A 20,169-nucleotide genomic window follows, 5' to 3' on the forward strand; every position below is an offset into this window, starting at 1 on the left:
TATGTTGACACAAACGGTTTCAAGTCATACCAGAGGTTTAATGGAAGATGGACAACAGTTGAAAGAGCTTGAGAAAGGTGTTACAGAGTTAAGGAATACAAAAGCAGACTCGACATGGATAGCTGGATATGTAGATGCAACAAAAGAACGTATTTTAGCATGGACAGAAGGAACATACCCACAAAAATATCATAGACATAGCATCTCTGACGTAAATGAACTTGAAGAAAAGTTATATAAAAAAGCAGACAAAACAGAGCTTCAAACATTAAAGACAGAAATACTTCAAACATTATATCCTATAGGCTCTATTTATACGTCAATGAACTCTACCAGACCAGAAGTAGTACTTGGTTTTGGAACTTGGACTCAAATAGTCGACAGGTTTTTGTATTGTGCAAACTCTTCAAAGGAAACAGGTGGAAGTAAAACGATTTCAGGTGAAAATCTACCTGCACATAGTCACTACATAGATTTAAGTACATCTCAAGCAGGTTGGCATAAGCATAGATATTGGGATTGGGCAGCAATGATAAAAGGTAAAGGATATGATGTTAAAGACAACGTTAAGTTTGCTATAGATTGTTACTGGAGTAACACTGAGGGAGGAGGAAACCATACACATCGCGTTTCAGGATATACGCAAACAACGGGACAAAGTAAAGACTACATGCCACCTTACATGACAGTTTACGCATGGTATAGAATTGCTTAGTCGTCATTTTCAACTTCTTTAGCATATTCGTCAGGAGTTGTCTTATATTTGTTAGGAACTGTCTTTGAAAGTATACCACCTTGAACCTTAACAAGTTTGAAACGAGGTCTGACAATAGTCGTTTTATCTTCTGCTTGCAGTCTGTACATTTTGCCATGTTTGCCTAAAACTTCATAATATTCTCTTGTATACTTTCTTCTATTTTTACGAACACGAATGCGAGTACCTGTCGAGTTCCCATTGTTGTCATAGTCAATAGTATTTTCATATGGGTCGCGTTTAGGTATTTCTATTTTTACTTTGTCACCTTTCTTAAGTTTGAAGCCTGGCATTCTTTCTTGTTTGTCTCTTTTGACTAAACTATTAAATATATAGTCTTTCTCTAAGTCGGGGTTGTTTTTCATTTCTTCGGGGGAGTGGTTTCCCAAACCTTTTTGTTTACGGCTATTGTAAATATTTAAAACTTGTCTCATCTTTGCCATGGAGAAGTGTCTATATTTGTCGTCATATGACATTTCATCTACCTCACCACCTTGTGGTTGATTTAAGTCTCTTAAGATTTTTATACAACTGTCAATGACACCAAGAGCAGAATGGTTTTGGTCGACAATGAAATATTGGTTTACATTTTTTGAACGCAGATAGTTTTTAATATCGTCTGATTTGAAAGAACTTTCACAGTCAGATGTCAGTTTTGTTGGATGGTATTTGTCAACGAATATTGTCAAAGCTGCTAAGATATCTAAAATATTTTTGGACTGTAATGGTATGGCTTCACAGTATCTTGTGTTTTGACCGACAAATATTAGCCAGTATGGTGGTCCATCTTCTCTATACCTCGGAATGTTTTCCAAGATATCCATAAACCAAGCATTTGGTGTTGAACTAAAGATTTTTATCATGAGTGCTTTCTTTGTTGCCTTAGAAACATAGGGGTCCTTGTTTGGATTCGTCATTTTTACCCTATAAGAAATGGGTTTATTTGGCGCATTAGCAGGAGTTGCATCCAGATTTTTGCCCGCAGTGGGAACAATAGCCAGAGGTGTATTTGGAGTTGGAAGGAAGATTTTGAGTACATTAGGTATACTTAAAGAGAAAGCACAACCTATTATACAAACTGTACAGAAAGGTTGGGATGTAGCACGAGATGCAGCAAATCTTATTCCAAATCCTGAAACAAGAGGAAAAGTTCAAGGATGGATGGACAATGTAGGAAGACAAGCAGGAAACTATTATAACAAAGCAAATGACTACTATAACCAAGCAGGACACTATATGGACCAAGGTGAAAGATTCTTTAACAGAGGATATAACCATGCACAACAATGGGTAAACAATAACCAACCTCAACCGCCTCAAACGTGGGAATGTAAAGTTTTTTACTGAGATGAAATGAACAATACAGCATTGAGACAAATGGGTTCAAGATGGATTTGTCGGCTTCCAGCAGTTACACAACCACGTGTTTGTCAAGTTCTTCCTATACCTCAGGAAGTTTTAGACCGACTTAAAAAACCTAAACAACCAGTTGAAAACAAACCAAACTAAAATTTTTTACTGAGATGAAATGACCGAAGAAGTTGAAACGGTAGATTTGACACCACAAACAAAAAGTTCAGAACCATTGTCAAAACCTGTCAAAGAACTTACAGATGAAGAGAAAAATTCAATAATAGAAAGTGCCAGGTCTGGAAATACAAACCCTAACTAAAGTCACTTTTCATAGAAATGGAACGGCTAGTATCTCAAAAAAGAAACAGACTCTCACAAATAAAATATTGAAGTCTGAAGGAGCTTTCGAGACAACAGATGGAAAAGTTTACTTCACTGACCAACAGTTCATTATAGAACATCTCATTGACTTAGAGTCGAAATATTCTAAACTTTACAACAAACACAAAAAGTTGAAAGGAAAACAAAAACAAATGGCATATGATATTTATGAAGATGTTGACGACACAACTGTTCCTGCAGTGAGGTAAAGTCAGAGGAACCGAAAAGTGACGAAAAACCGATAGAAGAAGAGAACCAAAAACTGAAGATAAACCAAAACCAAAGTTTAGTTTCCAAACTAAACCAAGTCAACCTTCATTAGCTGGTATGGGTTGGCGTCAAAGACTTATGGCAGCAGGCGGTTATGTAAAGTAAAGAAAAAACATTTTTTTATTTTTATAAAAATGCCCCCATATAGAATGGATAGAAGTCTGCTAGAATAAAAGCAGAGTTAGAAAGATATGGTTGGAGAGTTTCAAAGAAGTTTAAATATAGGAAGGGAAGACCCATAAAAGTCTATGACAAATTGTCTGGTCTTCGCTACGAAATGGATTTGGAAACAGCACGTGCAAATTATCCAAACAGACTAGAGAGGTTAGAAGAAGAACGTCTTATGGACATGCCTTTCGATGTTAGTGAACCTCAAGTTGAAGGACACGACGGCTTTGCCAGATTCTACTGGAAACATGACGAACAATTGCATCCTTTGAGAAGGAAAAAAGGAAAAGGTGAAGACGCACATGCTCCCATGGAAAGAACAAGATATGCATATGAAAAGTATCGTGAAGTTAGAAGTCAAATTACATCTGGTCGAACCTTTACAGTAAACTTTGACGAAGGAAAGAACAAAGAAGGCTTCATGGGAGTACTTGCTGCCATTACAAGACGGAAATAAGAAAGGATACAATCTCAGATTGACCATAACAGATTTGGACGGTCATATTACTATGCATGGCAATGTCACAACAGCTGCAATGCTTCTTGACGCTTTCAAGACTACAAAGAGAGAACAAATGGTTGACTCCGACTCAGACATTTTGAATGCAATTGAAGGAATTGCAAGTGTCAAGTTCGAATGGTACCAACCTAACCCTCAAGCAGTCAGACAACATGCTGGATACTTCCCGTTCATAAATAAGTCTGACATTGACTTGACAAGGTATGGAATTTACAATTCAATTGAAACAATTGTCAATGAACCTTGTATTCTTACATGTCTCAGGAACTCTGGTCTTGTTACAGAAGAGAAGATGAAGTATCTTGAGTCATGTGTGAAGACAAGGTACATTCTCAGAGGTCAATTGGCAAAAATTGCACCGTTGGCAAATGTCAATATCCGAGTCAACATACCTACAGCTAAAGGTTCTTCACATGACGACTATGTTGTTGACAAAGACTTACCATGGTTGAAGATTGCAATTGTCCACAACCACTTCATGTTGAACGAAAGTCTTACAAACCCATTGTTCGGAAAAGGCAAGTGCAACATTGTCAGAGCTGTAAACATTCTTTTCGAGAAAGGTTTGTTGGAACCAATTCCAGATGACAAGCTGACAGAAACTTTTGTACCAAAAGACGAAACAAACTTTTCATTGTTAGCAAGACCAAAAGTTGTTCCAGACAAAGTTCTAGTACAAAAGAAGTACACAATTCCAAAAGGAGTTGGATTGTTCGGATACCAACCTGAACCAGAAGAACTTCCAATGAGGTTGCAAGAACTTCAAGATGCTATAAACAAACTTCCATTGAGACATCCAATTGACGTCAAATTGTATTGGAGAGCATCTGAGTTAGGTCAGAAGGTTTTATATGAAACAGGTTGCTTCGACGATGTTTATGAGATAACAGGAGAAGTTTCTCAGAAGATAAGAGACTCACTTGAATTTCCACAAACTGGACCAATTGGTTGCGACAAGTTCGACTCAGATGAAAAGATATACTATGTCGACCTTAACGCTGCATACATGAGGTTTGTCCAATATATCCCGACTGGAATTCCAAACGAAGATGGTGAGTTCCCGGGAAGGAACTATACAGTTGGAAAAGTCATACAACAACTGTATGATATTAGGAAAGCTTCAAACCCCAAACTTGCAATGACACTCAAATTGCTTATGAATTCGACATGGGGATATTCCATTAAGAAACCTCAAGAGATGAAGAGTAAACATTATGAGAAGGTCGACAACTTTGTTGAAAGGTTTTCTCCTTTTGTTTTGAAGTACGAATTCACTCAAGGTCAAAGTGGCTTAGTAACCACATTAAAACCTATTGTCGAACATTGGTCTTACCCTCAGTTCGCAAAGGCAGTCCTTGACAACTACAACAAATTCTTCTCCGAAGTCAAATCCAAAGTGAAGGTTTACTATGAGAACATTGACGCACTCATGACGAACGAAGAAGGCTATAACAAACTCATTGAAATGGGAATGGTCGGTGAAAAGATGGGTCAATTCAAATTGGACAAAATTTTCACCGAAGTTCATGTCCTCTCCAAGCGTAAGTACTGGGGCATACTTGAAGACGGCACAGAAATAAAACATTGCATGAAGTAAAAAATTTTTATTCGAATTTGAATCGGACAGGTCGAGTTACACCATTCTTGGTCTCAAACTCATATATAACCTGTTTGTTTGTATTTTCGTCGACTATGACACGAGACACGAACATTGACCAAACGGACAAAAAGTGTCATTTCAGATGGTCCCGCAGCCAATCGCATTCGAGCACTTCGAAGAAGCCTTACGTTCCAAGGGAGAGGGTGTCTGGTGCAAGGCAGAGGTCATGAGACTCTACGAGCAGTACATCCTCAATGCCTGGGAGGACAAATCGTCCTTGGATTGGCAATTCTACCAACTCCTCTGGGACGACCTCCTACGCAACTGGGATGACGAAAGAGTCCAATTCAGAGGTCAGGAACTAATTTTGCAAATTACCCTTAATTTAACATACTTATCCAAATAAACACCTAAATTTACTGGGGTTTCCCCCTAAAATAAAATTTTTTTACTCTTAGAACCACTCGAGGTTCTCCTTACGGTTGTTGAGCTTGTCACCGTCAATGTGTCTGACCCTCGTCTTCTTGTCTGGATTTGGAACCCATTGAATTGCGACAAGCTTGCCCATGGAGATTGAACCGCGATTCCGAAGGTTAAGGTTCAAGTGTCCCAAGTTGTTGAGGACTGGGGTAAGAACCTTGCCTGTCTCCTTGTTGCGGATTTGGTATGGGTAGGGTTGGGAAATTTCGTAAGCGTCATCGGCAACAAGGGTTGCCCAAACTTCCTCTTCTTCGTGTTTCTCTTCTTCTCTTCTTCCTCTTCTTCTTCTTTCTTTTCCTCTTCTTCCTCGACAATTCCTTCTTCAATTCTGTGTTCACGAATTACGGTGTTGATGTTCTGTCCTTTCCGAGTACCTTCCAGATGGCGTCTATCTCTTCGAAGAAACGGTAGATGAGTCTGGCAAGGTCTCGGTTCTCTCTCGCGTAATGCGCAAGGTTTCCGTCAAATCATTCAGGCATTTCTCATTGGAAGCTTGGTTCATGAGGACATCGGCTTTGAGCTTGGTCATCTCTTCCATAAGACTACTTTGGAGAGTCTTAACGGTGTTTGTCAGATGAGCTTTCAAATTCAAAATTTGAATTTGAACTGGGCGCTTGTCTGGCAACATTGAAAGGACATCTGCCATTGTGTTCGGCTTCGGTGCTTGTTCGGACATCGAAAAAATGAAGTGGTTTGAGAATGACGGTTTTACTTCAAAAAGCTTGTTATGACGGTTAAGTCATACAACAAGTTTAAAATAATATCTTGTTCTTCTTCTGAACGTTTGTTGTCTCTTCCGATAAAAGTTTCGAACATGAGAACCAAAAAACGTTTTTTGAGATTGCGGAAGAGTTCAGGCAAACGTTCATATTCTGGATATGTTGGGAGCAGTTCAAAACATCTGAGCTGACTTTCGGACAAAATTGGGACAATGTCAGAAAATTCATCTTTGGTCGGACTGCTTGAAGGTAAGTCCCTTACATGTAAGTAGCTCTGGTAAAGTCTTCTCATTTCTGCTAACTTTTGGAGTATAGCTTCGTAGTTTAGAAGTTTTAATTTTAATTGTCTTATTCCCTCTCTTGACATCTAAACGGTAAGTATCCATGAGGTCAAGAGTAGCTTTGGTAGCTTTAAGTGGAGCTATCTGTTCCTTGACTTGTGCAATTTTGGTTGCAATTGTGGTTTGAGCTCCTTCAAGTTCGCCGTCTATGTCGTTCTCAACGCCTTCAACCATAGCTTGAAACTCTTCATCGGTCCATTGAGATTGGTGTGGGACGAATTTAACTTGCTTCATTCAAAAAATGAAAAAAAATGTTTTTACTCAAAACGTTAAGGTTGACTGAACTGGTTGGATGTCGCCTTCACAGGTTATGTAGAACGGCTGACCCGAGAAGTGAAGGAGAGACTGAATTGCCAATTTCATATGGGGTAGGGGGTTCTCCTTGTTTGGTATTTTTATCCAAGGACGTTTGTTTAGGAACTTAACAAGAGCTTCTCTTTTGGCGTCCTTTATGCCATCGTAGGCTGTCCCGTCTGGTATTTGAATTGGAATTCCAGTCGAAGTCTCGAGCTGAAGTGTAGACCTTCCAGAAATAGTGGTGAACTTGACCTTGGGCTTCATTACCCTGCGCAAGTACTGCTTAACAACTTCATTTATCTCTATAAGGTAAATTGCCTCGTCAAATCCTTCTGGTATTCCGAGTCCTTCCATCCGACAGGAAAATATTTTCCCGACGACAGGAAGGACTCTTCCAGTTGTCCGTCCGTAAACCATTCAAATTTTCGAAAATTGAGAACTTTTGGTCGAACTTCAGAAAAAGTTTTTCCTTCCGACAGAAAAAGTTTTTCCTTCCGACAGAAAAAGTTTTTCCTTCCGACAGGACACAAACGGATGACTGACGTTCCTCTTCCTGAACGCCTTCCAAAGCCAGAAGAACCGAAAGCTGCAGAACCGAAAGCTGCAGAACCACAACAGTCTCCTCAGCAACCTCAGTTCCAGCAAGTACCTCCGATTTACTACCAATTTCCACCTCAAGGTTACTACCCACCACAAGGCTTCCCGAACTACCCTCCTCAGCCTATGCCTTACTTCCCCAACCCTTGGATGTTCCAGCAAGCTCCACCCCAGCAATTCCAATCTCAATCTCAATCGAAGAGAGACCAAGACTTCGAAGAAGGTCTGAACCGTTTACGCAAAGAGTATGCTACAGCTCCAATGGAAGAAGACAGGCTCTCAGTCTCTTCCCTCAAATCGACCAATTCGACTCGTACCACAGATTCGGTTCGTGACCGTGAAGACTACCTCAAGCAGTCTGAGAGACTCTTCATCCTACAACCATTTACAGTTGGAGCTCTCAAGAACATGCGCAATTACGAAGGTCAGACACCAGCTGGAGACCGCAAAACAGACATACTCGCAAGAGCAGTCCAACTGGTCAAGACAAAGACTGAGATAGTCGACTTCATTCTTGCAGCTTGCCCATACAAGTAAAAAAATAAACAATTACGAGTTAAACTTTTTATTCTTTCTTTTCTGAGTTGTTTAGAGCTGGTTTCTCTTGTAGGAACCTTTCGTACTCTTCCATGGTCATGTAATTGCGAATTTGTACGCAATTCCAGGTTCGTTGTTTTTGAACCTTACGTATGTAACGCTTCCATCCTCCTCAGGGAAGTAAGCTGCTAACATCTGACCAAGTTTTCTCGGTGACTCGGAGCTCATTAAAAATGTCACTTTTTAAACGTTAAGTTTTTAGTCTTATTTTACCCTTTGTTTACCCTTTGTTTGTCAAGGTAGTATTGGAGTGCAATTTCTCCAAATTCTCTGTGTCGGAGTTCTTCAGCATTTTCCAAGGTGTACCTGGAGAACTCAAAGAAGTTGTCAAGAAGATACTGCCATGCTGCTCTTCTGAGTTCGTCGGTATTTTGGAAGTGTTGCACCTTCGAGTCTTCGGACATGAAAAAAATGACACTTTTTCTATTAAACCGTTTTGGCATTTCTCATGAGTGAGTATAGTTCTGCCGAACCATTGGAAGAGAAGAAGTACCCTTGCTGGCAAAAGACAAAAAATAGTTGCCTTAGTTGTCATTGCAATTGTACTCGTAATTGAATTCATTGTACTTCTCTTCACGTACATAAAACTCAGCAATGGTATTTGCTTTAAGAAGCTACCATCTTACTAAGACTAAACACTTACATTTTTCAAGGTTGACTTTTTACAATTTGAATTTTGTTGCTGAATTCAGCAAAAATATAATTTAGGGTAGAAGGGTATATCTAACCTCTTTTCTAACCTCTTTTCTACCCTCATGAATTTTCATGAAATTTACACCAAAAATATATTTTAGGGTAGAAGGGTATATCTAACCTCTTTTCTAACCTCTTTTCTACCCTCATGAATTTTCATGAAATTTACACCAAAAATATATTTTAGGGTAGAAGGGTATATCTAACCTCTTTTCTAACCTCTTTTCTACCCTCATGAATTTTCATGAAATTTCCCGAAATAAAAAATAAAGTTAGTTTTTTTAAAAAAATATTTTTTATTTTTATTGTAAGAACATGTTAGCAACAACAGCACCAAACTCGTTAGTCATGAACCCAACTTCAATGTTAGTAGAGATGAAAAGCTTCATTCCTTCTTCATATACTTTCGAAACAGAAATCCAGAAGATAAAGCAGGAACTTTTAACAAGTAATTTAGATTGCACTGCAAAAGATGAAACAGATGAAGAATATCTTTATGAAATGCAGGATATTATTGACCATCTACCTAAACTTCCTGAAATCCAACAACAAAAGCTTACTATTCCAGAATTCGATGAAATAGAAGTCAAAGCAACTGACTCAGTAGAAATAAAGAAGTTCATACGAAAGGTTAACTATGAGTTTCTTGGATTTCATTGCAACCACAAAGTCATGGACAAAGATTGCGATATGGTATATAAGAACATCTCTGACATATACAAATCTGGGGAGTTTAAGACCTACGACAACTTTGTTTCGTTAGTTGCTGAATGTGTATGGCAGATAAGAGATAAAGATAGAAGAGGTAAGATATGGAATGAACAAATAAAACCAGCAGCTTTTGAGTTAAAGAGAGCAATTGACGCCTTAGTCATACTAGCAGGTAAGGTTTCAGAATATAACGCAAAATGAACCCACAATGTTCTAAATGTAAAGCAGCAATGAGGAAATATAACTACTCCGTCAAAAGAATAGAACGTATGCGAAACGACTATGCTGACTTAAAGAGGGAGGCAGAGAAACCAGCAGAAGATAAAATGGACATGTTGACATTTCTAAACAAAAACTATCCAACAGCTGACGATTTTCCTTCTTTCAGATGTCAAGAAGAAATATAAAGAACTTCGGCATTGTTAAAACATTCGATGTACTGACAGAAGAAATAGAAGCTACGAAATTGTTTAGAATTTCACGAATTCACAATGTTTACCATGTAAAACGGTTATAAAATAACTGGGTAGAAATGAGGTTAGATATCGGGTTAGATATACCCATCTACCCTAAAATATATTTTATTGAATTCAGCACAAAATTCTGAGTAAAATAATTTTTAGGGCACGTGTCAAACCGTTGAGTTTTCAACAAAATTCCAAAAATAACGTTTACCATGTAAAACGTTTATAAATAACTGGGGTAGAAATGAGGTTAGATATCGGGTTAGATATACCCATCTACCCTAAAATATATTTTTATTGAATTCCGTTATGAAAATCGTGAAAAAATAACAGAGTATTTTGACAACTTCAAACAAGCAGAGTAAATGAACCATTTATTTTTATTGACTTTTTACAATTTGAACTTTGTTCGCGTAGATATGAATTCTGAAAGAAGTATGAGGGTCTTGTATGACTTTGTACTTCTCCATAGTTCATGTCTGTCAAACTTACCTGCCATGGACTCTTTCATAAGTTCCATGAAATCGTCTTCGGACAATCCGGGGAAAAGTATGATATCAGTAAGTATTCTCTTTACATCCTTACTTAAACTCTTGGCTGTCTGTACACAAATGACAACTGAGATGTTAAAGTGTCTGAGCTTCTTAAGAATTCGACACATATCTTGTTCTCTGTTCTTTAACAAAGGATGAGAAGCAAAGTCATCTAAGATAAGAAGACATCTGTGAGGGTAAGTCTTCCAATCGTAAGATTGCAATTTCTTCGAAATGTATTCTATCTCTTTCTGTTTGTTTCTGAAGTGTTTCTTCTCTAATATTCTCTGCATTTCCTCATTAGGGTCTTTGAACTTAGAATTTATATACTCATTTATAGCATTGTACTTCAAAACTCTTCTTTGGTACTTCTTTATCCAATCTAACAACTCAGTATCTTTATACATACTAACTTAGACTTCTTTATAATATCTTTGAACGAATTGACGGTTTGGTCAAATTGACCAGAAGTACTACAAATAACAACTAACTCATAGAATGGGTTCTTCTCATCTAGTTCTTGTTGTTGTGCAGCCATTTTAAGATAAGTGAAAAGTCTTACCCGACCCAGGTGGTGCAAATTAGACCTGTTATACATTCTGAGCAAATAAGAACTTGTCATGTATAGGCTTTATCTGAGCATTTTCTAACTTCACCTTGTTCTTGTTTAAAACATTCTCAAATTTCTTGTCAATGTCAGCAAACTTTTTTTTCTAACATATTTTTAGAAAAATTAAAAATTTATCTTTTAGGAAATGTCTAGCGATTTCGCTATCTATATTCGAGACAAGCTTTTCGACAGCAAAAACATCTGTAGACCATAAAATCTTACATAGTGTAAACAAGAAAGGTGAATTTGTTCTAAAGTTCTGTTTCTGGGAATATGACAAGAACCATAAAACATTAGGCAGAGAAGTCTTAAAATTTGTCAATGACAGACTTGTTGACAGAGATGACGCCTCTTGGAGAGATGAAGTCCAACAAAACTTCTTAGAATGCAAAGAAGACACATGCACTGTTCTTGAAGATGAAATAGAAAACAGAATAGATGAGCTATTAAAGGACAAAGAACTTTTACATAAATATGGTTGCGCCAAATTTGACATAACTCCACCAGAGAAGAAGAAGAAGAGAGAAAAGAAAGAGAAGAAAGTAGAAGAGAAGAAAGAAAAGAAAGTAGAAGAAGAGAAAAAAGAACCTGAACCAGTTCCAGAGAAGGTGAGATATGACATGTAAAAATAAAATTTTATTTTTAGAACATTTCTGGTCAATGTCAATGTTCTCTTCCTCTTTAGGAGCAAACACTGGCTTAGACTCTAAATCTTTTTACCCAATTTACCTTGAACTTCAACTATCTTAGACTATAATATTCATAGTCGTCTGCTTTCTTTGGTTCATAAGGTATAACAAGTTTGTATGTTGCCTTCTTTAAGGTTTGAGAACTTTCTGTCAAAACTTTCTTTGACTGCTAACAAACCTTCTATGTCTAAGTCTTCAAAAGTTGCACCATTTTTAGTCACAATAGCAAACTTAACTGGTTCGATTTCCAAACTTTGCTGAATGAAGACTTTTCAAAATGGAGAAGTAAACATTCAAATAAGCGAATGGGTCTAGTTCTTCTTTAAGTCCTGACATGTACTTATTTACTGAGATGAATTTTGTCATCTTTTCTATCGGATAAAAAAAATATTTTTTTAAAAATTTACTCAGAAAAATTATTTCTTTCTATATTTGCCATTCCGAACTTCGAAAAGATGTTTTATACCAGCATAGAATTTTTCTCTAGAGCTTGGTCTTATATCGTTTTCATGACAATATTTTCTATATTCTTCATATAAAGCCTTTTTTCATACATTTCATAAGGACAATCTAACCAGAATAGCGCATATCCATTTTCGTTATCTAGGTCTCTATATGTTTGTGGAATTTCGCTTTCTTCTGTTGTAGAATTTCGCTTTCTCTATTTAGTTCTATGTCTATATATTGTGGCTTAAAAAGATGTGGGCAAGAAGGGTCTGGCGCTATGTAAAAAGTTAATTTTTCTGTCATCTTTCTATCGGATAAAAAAATATTTTTTTAAAATTTACTCAAGAAAAATTTTTCTTTGTATATACGCCATTCTGAACATCTAAAAGATTTTGACATTTGCCAAGAATGTTCGTTTAGAAGCTGCCATATAACCATATTCTTGACAATATTGTTTATACGAATCGTACAATGACCTTTCATCTAAACACAAAGTCAGTTTCATCTATGAACAGTTCATATACACTCTTGTTTGCTTCTAACAATGTTTGTCTCTCTTCGGTATGTGGAATTTGTCTTGGATTGAACTTTAGAAATATCTAATGTCATAAATATGAGAACAAGTGGTTGTAAAAGTCAGATGTCAAAGTTTCTGCTAAGTCGTCAAAATATTCTGTATCTTGCATATGAGAATCTGACGTTCTGACAACTACATATCTTCTGTCAGAACTTTCTAACTTCATCGGAACAGCATTGTTTGAAACCATAATGAAGTTTGCAACATTTTCACAAACTCTTTGGTCTTTATACTTTCTTTCAACAACTCCAACTTTGTCTGTTATAAGACTCTTCAAAGCATCTGAGTTTCAAAACTTTTGTTGTATCTATACTTTGAAGTTCATTGCAAACTATAAGTTTCATATTCTCTATTGAAGAGTTAAATTTACCACAGATTTTTCTAAGTTTGTCATATTCGGGTTCGAATAACCTTCTAACAGTTTGCATAAGATATCTGTAAAGAAAGTGTGTTCTTACCTGTTCCTTGTTTTCCAATTATAATGAGAGCAGTTTCATTTTTAGCACTTGGATGTTGTAAGATGTTTGCAAACCAACATAAGATATACTCATAAACCTTTTCGTTTCCATTGCATATAATTTCTTTGACATGGTCTAACCAAGCTTCTATAATATTTTCTTTCCATTCTACTTGTTCATATTTATATCCAGTGAAGATAGAATAGAAGTTTGGAGAAGGTGTATAGAACTTTATACCACGAACTGAAAAATCTTCTAACTTTGACAATAAGATATCCCAAGCATCTAACATCTTCATGCCAACTTGTACGACTTTTATTTTCTTAAGTTTCTGTCTACATTCTTGTTCTGAAACTATTGTTGCTCTTGGTTTGTTAAAGACAACATCCCATTCTTTCATGACATAACATTCTGGGGCAGAGTCGACATAAATGACTAAACGTTTCAAATTCTCGACTGCTTTGTTATAGTCTCGAAATGGACACATATTTCTGAATGCTTGGAAGTCATAAAAATCTGAAACATCTATTCTGTACATTTTTATAAAAATAAAAAAAATATTTTTTTATTCTTGACTTTGTTGTTCCATTTGTTGCATTTGTTGTTCTTGAGCTATTTGTTGTTGAAGTTGTTCTTGTAATACAATACTTTCACCAGTTGCATCTTCCAATTCGAAACTTTCTGCCGTCATTGACAAATACATAGGACATAAAAGTTTTACAGGAACAAAGTTTGCGTCAACTAATGTCAACGTTTATACTTGCCAAAGTGTTTGAGTTCACTAAGGTTGAAAATTCTGCATTCGAATGAACAATAGGCAAACCAGCAGAGAAAGTATTGTTTATACGCATAAGTATCTTTTGGTCATAATAGTTTCTGTCGACATTCGAATAACACTTTGAACCTAAGTTTGAAACAATATATAAGATTGGTGTGCTTAATGTCAATGGAATAGACATTCCTTGTATGACACCTTTTCCTGTTATAGGAAACTGTTGGTAGTAAAAACCAGAAATAAGTTTTGTATTATAGCTCATATCGTTTATAGTAAACTCAGTCGGACATCCAAACATAATGAAACCTGCTCTAGTTGCAGCACATGTTACACCGTACTTAAAGTATTAAATAAGTCAACAAAACCTGTTGGTGGTATATCTGAGTAAGTATCTTCAAAGGAGTATTTTTTACCATTCACAACAATAAAGTCTTCTGGTGTCAAAAGAGCAAAACAGGCTTTAGTCGTCATTGTGTTTAAGGTTAGTTTACAATATCGTCCTTGAGGACTTTGTAAGTTTGTTGTTATAGAATTATATGACTCAGGGTTTTTAGTCGTAATAGTATAAACCATTATGTCTTCTGCCATTTACTTAGCAAATAAATTTTAATGAAATGTTGTGGTCGTCAAATATTTTTATGACGTCTGGGAAACTATATTTTAAGTTCAACGTTTCACCTCCTTTCATAACGTATATCTTGTCAATGACATTATATGAAACACCACAGCAACTAATGTCGGGTTCTATTTCTTTGATGTTTATATCGTCTGCCTCTGTCAAAAGTTTCAATAGTTTCTTTCAAAACTTCATGAGGTGCAATGACATATGAGTTCACTTTTACAGGGTTGTGTTCGACCAAGTTTAACATTATACTTAAAGCTTGACAAATCTTCTCCTGAGTTTGAAGTTTGTCTTTCAGTTGTTGGTAGTCGTTTCGAATATCTGCAACAGAACTTAAGTCTCTGCTAACTTCAGGATATGTTGGTTCTTTTACAGGAACAATTGTTATACCATCTTCGTCTTCGTATGGTTTCCCCACTTCAACATCTCTGTCTTTGACATTGACAACAACACTTTGACTGTTTGTTTGAGTTGGTGAATTTAACTTCACATCTGCCACCGCCATTAAACCTTTTGAAACACTTACGCTTCTATTTTTCGGAAATGACATTTTACTTAGAATAAAAAGATGGACGTATTTGAGTATCTCTTCGAATTGAAGCAGAACAAAGTTTACACACACAAACAATACAAATACATTGACAGAATAGTTCTTTATACAAACAATGGTAAATGTTATAGAATAGCAGTCTTTGCTGAACCAAAATATTTTCATAAAGCAAAGAAAGTTGGTATAACTGAAATGGTGAAAGTTCTTGAAGCAGACAAAAATATAACAACAAAACTGACGATATTTCTAAAGGTAAGTTTATAATACAATATTATATCAAAACTGGCGTACTGTCAATATTTGACGGAGAGAAGTCAGTTCAAGAACAACTTACTGACCTGCTGCCAAAATCTGCTCGATGGAAGCTGTCGTTATGCCAATCTGAGGAGCCCCAGCAGGTTTCATCGAACGAATCTTCAAAAGAGCATCTTCCGTGAAAAGTGCTATTGGTTTTGTAAACTTCTTTGCTCTCAATTCATCTGGACCGTCTCTGTCACCAGTATATTGTATTTGTACAGTACCAACAGTTGAAATACCACCCATAAAGTCTTCTGAGTCAGCAAATGGAATGCCAAGCCAAAAGTTTGAACGGTCTCCATTTGTATATTGAGTTTTTTGACCTCCTGTATGAGTCCATACTTTCACATATGGCATAATAGAACTTTGCATTTCAGGGTTAATGGTTGTTGTGAAGTTGTTGTTAAAGTTCATAGCATCTAATGTCAAGTTGTATGACCTCATATCCTCAACTGTAGAATATTCTTCTCTTGGATAATATTTGCCATCTATGTTTATATGATATTTAATACCGGGGTTGTAGAAACAAGAATAGTCATTTATAGTTCGTCTGAACAGTACAAACATAGTATCTGCATGTTTCATTGCAGTTGTTAAAGCAATATCTGTTCTTGCACCTGGGTCAGCACTTTGGTTTCCAACTTCACCTGCAAAGTCTTTGACAGATATTTGGTGTATAGGGAACATAAGTGGAACTGCAATATATTTGGCAGCTAAAGCATTTGAAATATCTGGGTCCAACATATAGACTGCAAGTCTGCTTTCTATTCTCTTGCATTCAAACTTTTCGCATGTGAACTTAACTGGGTCCCAAGCAGTTCCAGCAGCATTGAAATAATAGTTTACTTCATTGTTGAAGTTTGAGAAACCAAAGTCTAAGTCAACTTTGTCTTTGCAAAAGTCACAGAACTTGGCTCCACAGTTCCAGCTACAGTAATGTGAATGGGTCTTGTGTTGGTGCAATGACTAAGTTATTTTTGCTTGGAGTAAGTTCGATAGAAATTTTTCCTGCCCAGTTTGGCAAGTATCTTAAAAACCTGAAGATGAGGAAAGATGACAAAGGAACTCTAAGTTTCAGTTTTACTTTAGTGGCAGCAGTTCCATCTGAACCAGAAAGGTTAACATAAACTCCTGGAACGTTAGGGTCAAGTCTTCTTATTTTCTCAATAGTTGCATACTGGTCTGTTTGTTCTCTAGCTTGTGGTTGTACTGAGTTTCTCAAAGCGAACCATTCATAGTTTGCCCATGTTACTGTTTGAACTAAGTCAGAGTTAGAATATATCTTATATCCCATGAAAACTTCTGGAGCATATTGGTATCCGACATAGAAAATTCCATTGCAACCTTTCTTGTCAGACAACTTGGCAGAAGGTTTTATTTCAATGTCTTGTTCCACGTATAAGAATGAGTTGTCAATAGAAATAATATGAAACCTGTCGCAAGCAATATCTACTGTTGTTGAAGAACCTTCTCCAAACTCACCTACGTTTCCATAAGAAACAGCAGTTGTATATTCGTAAGTTCCAGGAACTATTTCTGACCTTCTAATGGCATTGTCGCATTCGTTATACCATTCGGAAACATTTCCGTTCATGGCATCCAAAACTGTTGGCGTTATATTCTGAGCGGCGTACATTTCATATGGGTAAAAATATAGAATAGTTGGATTTATATGTCATAATAGAACCCACTGGACCAAGCTTTACTTTCTTCCTGACTGAGTTTTTAACTCTTCTTTTTCCTTCATTGCCACTACTTTCACTAGATGAAGTTACTTCTTCACTACTTTCACTTTGTTCTACTCTTCTCTTCTTCTTTGGTGTCGCTTTTGGTAACTTGCCCTCTGCTTCAAGTTGTTGCATCTTTGCTCATGTTCACCTAGTATGTTGTAAATTTCCCATGTCCTTTTTGCCTTTGGGCTCTGGTCGCCCATCTCAGGTAACCTATATCCTAGAAAGAGTTTGTCATAGTTTGTATTTGAGTCTTCGCGTATTGTTTGCATGACTCTTTCCTGAGTTTCCGGTTCAAGCTCTTCAAACAGAGCTGTCCATATGGAATAAGCTCGTTTCCAAATATATGTTTTTGTAGCCATTCTGGTTTTCTTTCCATGTTACCAACTATATCTTTTGTGAATGGGAAAGCTTTTACCCAATCTTTCAGTCTTGCGTCATTTATTTCTGTAGTTGGTTTTATTTTGTCAAGGAACATGTTTTTCAATACTAACATTTCATTTGGTACTGTCCATTTGAGTTTTCTTAAATATTCATCCCTTCTCAGTTCATTGTCTGCAAAGTAAGTTTTTATGACATTTTGCAAACTTTCGTTTGCAAGGTCATGTACAATAGGTTCTCTTCCTTCTCTCTCCCTAACTTTCTTTCTAAACTCTTCACCAAATATACCATCTCTATGGTTCTGTGTAGTTCTTTGAGATAAATGTTCTAGAACGTCAGGTGTTATATTTCCATCAGCCATGTTCATTTCATACTGGTCCAAAATATCTGCATCTTTCATATCTTTCAATGGCATTAAAGCCGCGCTGAAAATACCAGCTATATCTGGTTCACCATTCACTTCCATTGCGTCTACAACTTCTTGGAATTGTGGTTGTAAGTTTATGAACCACCTATCCGGATTAGCTTTATGACCCCATCTCATTGTAGTTCCATCGTCTGCAGAAACAAAAGTAGGTTTGTTTCCATATTGGTTAGGTTCTGAATGAACTTTAAACAATGTTTCATTTCTATATGTTTTCTTGAAATTTAACCTTTTATTTCACCGAGTTCATCCGAAGATTGAACGTTAAATGCTCGTAAGTAAAAAGGGTTGTTGTATTTGTGTACATTTTTTTCAGTACTTCCATTCTATGCTGAATATTTTCATCTGGTGTTGGAGTCTTTTGTATGTCGGCAAACATTTTTCGATATTCTTCTACTATGTCAGCCGAATTTTTTTAGACTCTTGGAAATATTCCATATTTCCGCATACTCTTGTTGAGGGTCAAGATTTTTCGGCTGTTCCAAATCTTCATCTAGTTCTGTGAAGTTAGTTTCCAAAGGAGTGACTTGTTCGTTTCCTTCAGGCTCTTCTAGCTGTTGTTGCTGAACTATTTCTTCCATGTCTGGTTGTATCTGAACTTCTTCCTGTGGAGTTTCTTGTACCTCATCTGCTGGCATTTCATATATTCCGAGACCGTTTTCAACAATTTCCCTATCTACGTCATCCGCATTCATAAGCTTTTGTTCTTTCGTTCCGTCTCTATTTTTTACGCGTTTCATGACGAAAGTTGAATTGTCATTTAGCTCTGACATCAAATATCTCGGAGTAAATTCATCATGTCATTTGGATGATATGCTATTAAATCATATCCCTTAGCGAGCTTGTATTTTCCAGGTTTGAGATTATATCCGTTTTGGTGCTGAGCCATAAAGCTAAATAGGTTCGGGTCAGTATTTCCATCCTTGAACTTTCAATAGCTTCTTTATATCTGTCACTAAAGTCAATAGTATCTGGGAAACCACACTCTTCTTTAAGCATTTTTAAGAATTCTTGGTTTCCTTGTTCTCTACTTCTTTTATGTCCTTGCTCTGTTTGTGGTTGTTGTGCAGGGTTTTGAACTGTTGGTTGCTGTGCTGGTTGTTGTGTTGGTTTGTGCTGGTTTGTGTTGGTTGTTGTGTTGTTGTTGTGTTGGTTTTGGTTGTTTTGGTGCATGCCTGTGTCTGTGTCCATGTGACGATGTAAATGTTCTAGGTAGTCCTGGTGCAGGTGCTTCTCTTGGAGGGTTTGGTGGTATATAAGTTCCACCAGCTGGCACATATGTTCCATCTGCAGCGTAATGTCCTACCTGACTTTTCGTTTTTAAGAAAGCATTTACTAGGTCTGTTTTGGTCTGTTGTAACTCTTTTTCTTGACTTTCCACAACAGTTGCTCTAACGGCGTCATAGGCACTTTGAACTGCCTGTCTCGTTGCTGCATCTGTTATTTTCGTCATATTTTGTGCTACTTCTTTTAACTCTTTGTCGAAACCTTCAGACTTCAGTTTCTTTCCAGATGAGAAGTCGTTCACTTGTTTCACCTTACTATGAAGAGCTTCGAAGGCGTTCTTAAAGTCAGCATTTGTTAAAGCTTCATTTGAACTGTCTTCATCCGCTTGTATTTTTGTCCTTATTGACCCTATGAGTTGGGCTGCTTTAGCGTTGGCTTGGGCATCTAACCAGTCATTGTTAGCTTTTATATATTCTGCGCTTTTCATTGCCTTTTGCATAGCCGCGTCGTTATTTTTACTTTCTTGTGCTAAGTTTTCATACTGTACGGTTTGGTTTTGCAACTGTAAAAGTTTTTCTGCCTTTACATTTGCTTCAACTTCTTTTTTATACTCATCGCTATCCATATATGTCTTCAGGGCTTTTTGTTTTATTTCTTCATCTTTCAGTACTTTATATTGAGTAGTATGGTTTTTCAAATTTATGACATCTTGTTCCATTTTTGCTACTTCTGCTGCTTTTTCTGACACTTTTTTCGCATATTCCTCTGTACTTAGTTCTTTCAGTTGTTCTTCTTTCTTCTTTTTCTCTACGTTTAACTCATTGAGTTTCTTTGTGTGTCTGTCATATTCTAGTTTCTTTTCGTTTTCACTTATTTGCTTCTGTATGTCTATGTTTGACTTTTT

General features: G+C 36.6%; 5 protein-coding genes and 6 pseudogenes across 11 annotated transcripts, besides 1 other annotated feature; 6 read left to right on the plus strand and 5 right to left on the minus strand.

The window, feature by feature from the left end:
• Positions 1–18,215: part of a mobile genetic element that runs on past the window's edge.
• TVAGG3_0686140 (uncharacterized protein) lies at positions 712–1,119 on the minus strand (the record flags this gene model as incomplete). Its single annotated transcript, XM_051242877.1, has 1 exon — positions 712–1,119. The coding sequence occupies one exon, from the start codon at positions 1,117–1,119 to the stop codon at positions 712–714; it is 408 nt and encodes a 135-aa protein (XP_051089464.1).
• Positions 2,108–2,263, plus strand: TVAGG3_0686150 (uncharacterized protein; the record flags this gene model as incomplete). Its single annotated transcript, XM_051242878.1, has 1 exon — positions 2,108–2,263. The coding sequence occupies one exon, from the start codon at positions 2,108–2,110 to the stop codon at positions 2,261–2,263; it is 156 nt and encodes a 51-aa protein (XP_051089465.1).
• On the plus strand, positions 2,908–3,850 carry TVAGG3_0686160 (annotated as a pseudogene). The gene has a single exon. A coding segment is annotated over exon 1 (943 nt).
• Positions 5,189–5,452, plus strand: TVAGG3_0686170 (uncharacterized protein; the record flags this gene model as incomplete). The annotated part of the gene is made up of 1 exon (XM_051242879.1): positions 5,189–5,452. The coding sequence occupies one exon, from the start codon at positions 5,189–5,191 to the stop codon at positions 5,450–5,452; it is 264 nt and encodes an 87-aa protein (XP_051089466.1).
• On the minus strand, positions 5,501–6,820 carry TVAGG3_0686180 (annotated as a pseudogene). Its single transcript has one exon. A coding segment is annotated over exon 1 (1,320 nt).
• On the minus strand, positions 6,848–7,300 carry TVAGG3_0686190 (uncharacterized protein; the record flags this gene model as incomplete). Its single annotated transcript, XM_051242880.1, has 1 exon — positions 6,848–7,300. One exon carries the CDS (start codon positions 7,298–7,300, stop codon positions 6,848–6,850), a length of 453 nt encoding a protein of 150 aa, XP_051089467.1.
• Positions 7,418–8,017, plus strand: TVAGG3_0686200 (uncharacterized protein; the record flags this gene model as incomplete). Its single annotated transcript, XM_051242881.1, has 1 exon — positions 7,418–8,017. One exon carries the CDS (start codon positions 7,418–7,420, stop codon positions 8,015–8,017), a length of 600 nt encoding a protein of 199 aa, XP_051089468.1.
• Positions 9,443–9,998, plus strand: TVAGG3_0686210 (annotated as a pseudogene). Its single transcript has one exon. A coding segment is annotated over exon 1 (556 nt).
• TVAGG3_0686220 lies at positions 11,234–11,714 on the plus strand (annotated as a pseudogene). The gene has a single exon. A coding segment is annotated over exon 1 (481 nt).
• TVAGG3_0686230 lies at positions 12,562–13,797 on the minus strand (annotated as a pseudogene). The gene has a single exon. A coding segment is annotated over exon 1 (1,236 nt).
• TVAGG3_0686240 lies at positions 15,623–17,139 on the minus strand (annotated as a pseudogene). The gene has a single exon. A coding segment is annotated over exon 1 (1,517 nt).
• Positions 18,216–20,169: the final 1,954 nt, after the last annotated feature.

This window comes from Trichomonas vaginalis, chromosome III, assembly GCF_026262505.1.
Source record: "Trichomonas vaginalis G3 chromosome III, whole genome shotgun sequence".
In the NCBI taxonomy this organism is placed as follows: Eukaryota; Parabasalia; order Trichomonadida; family Trichomonadidae; genus Trichomonas; species Trichomonas vaginalis.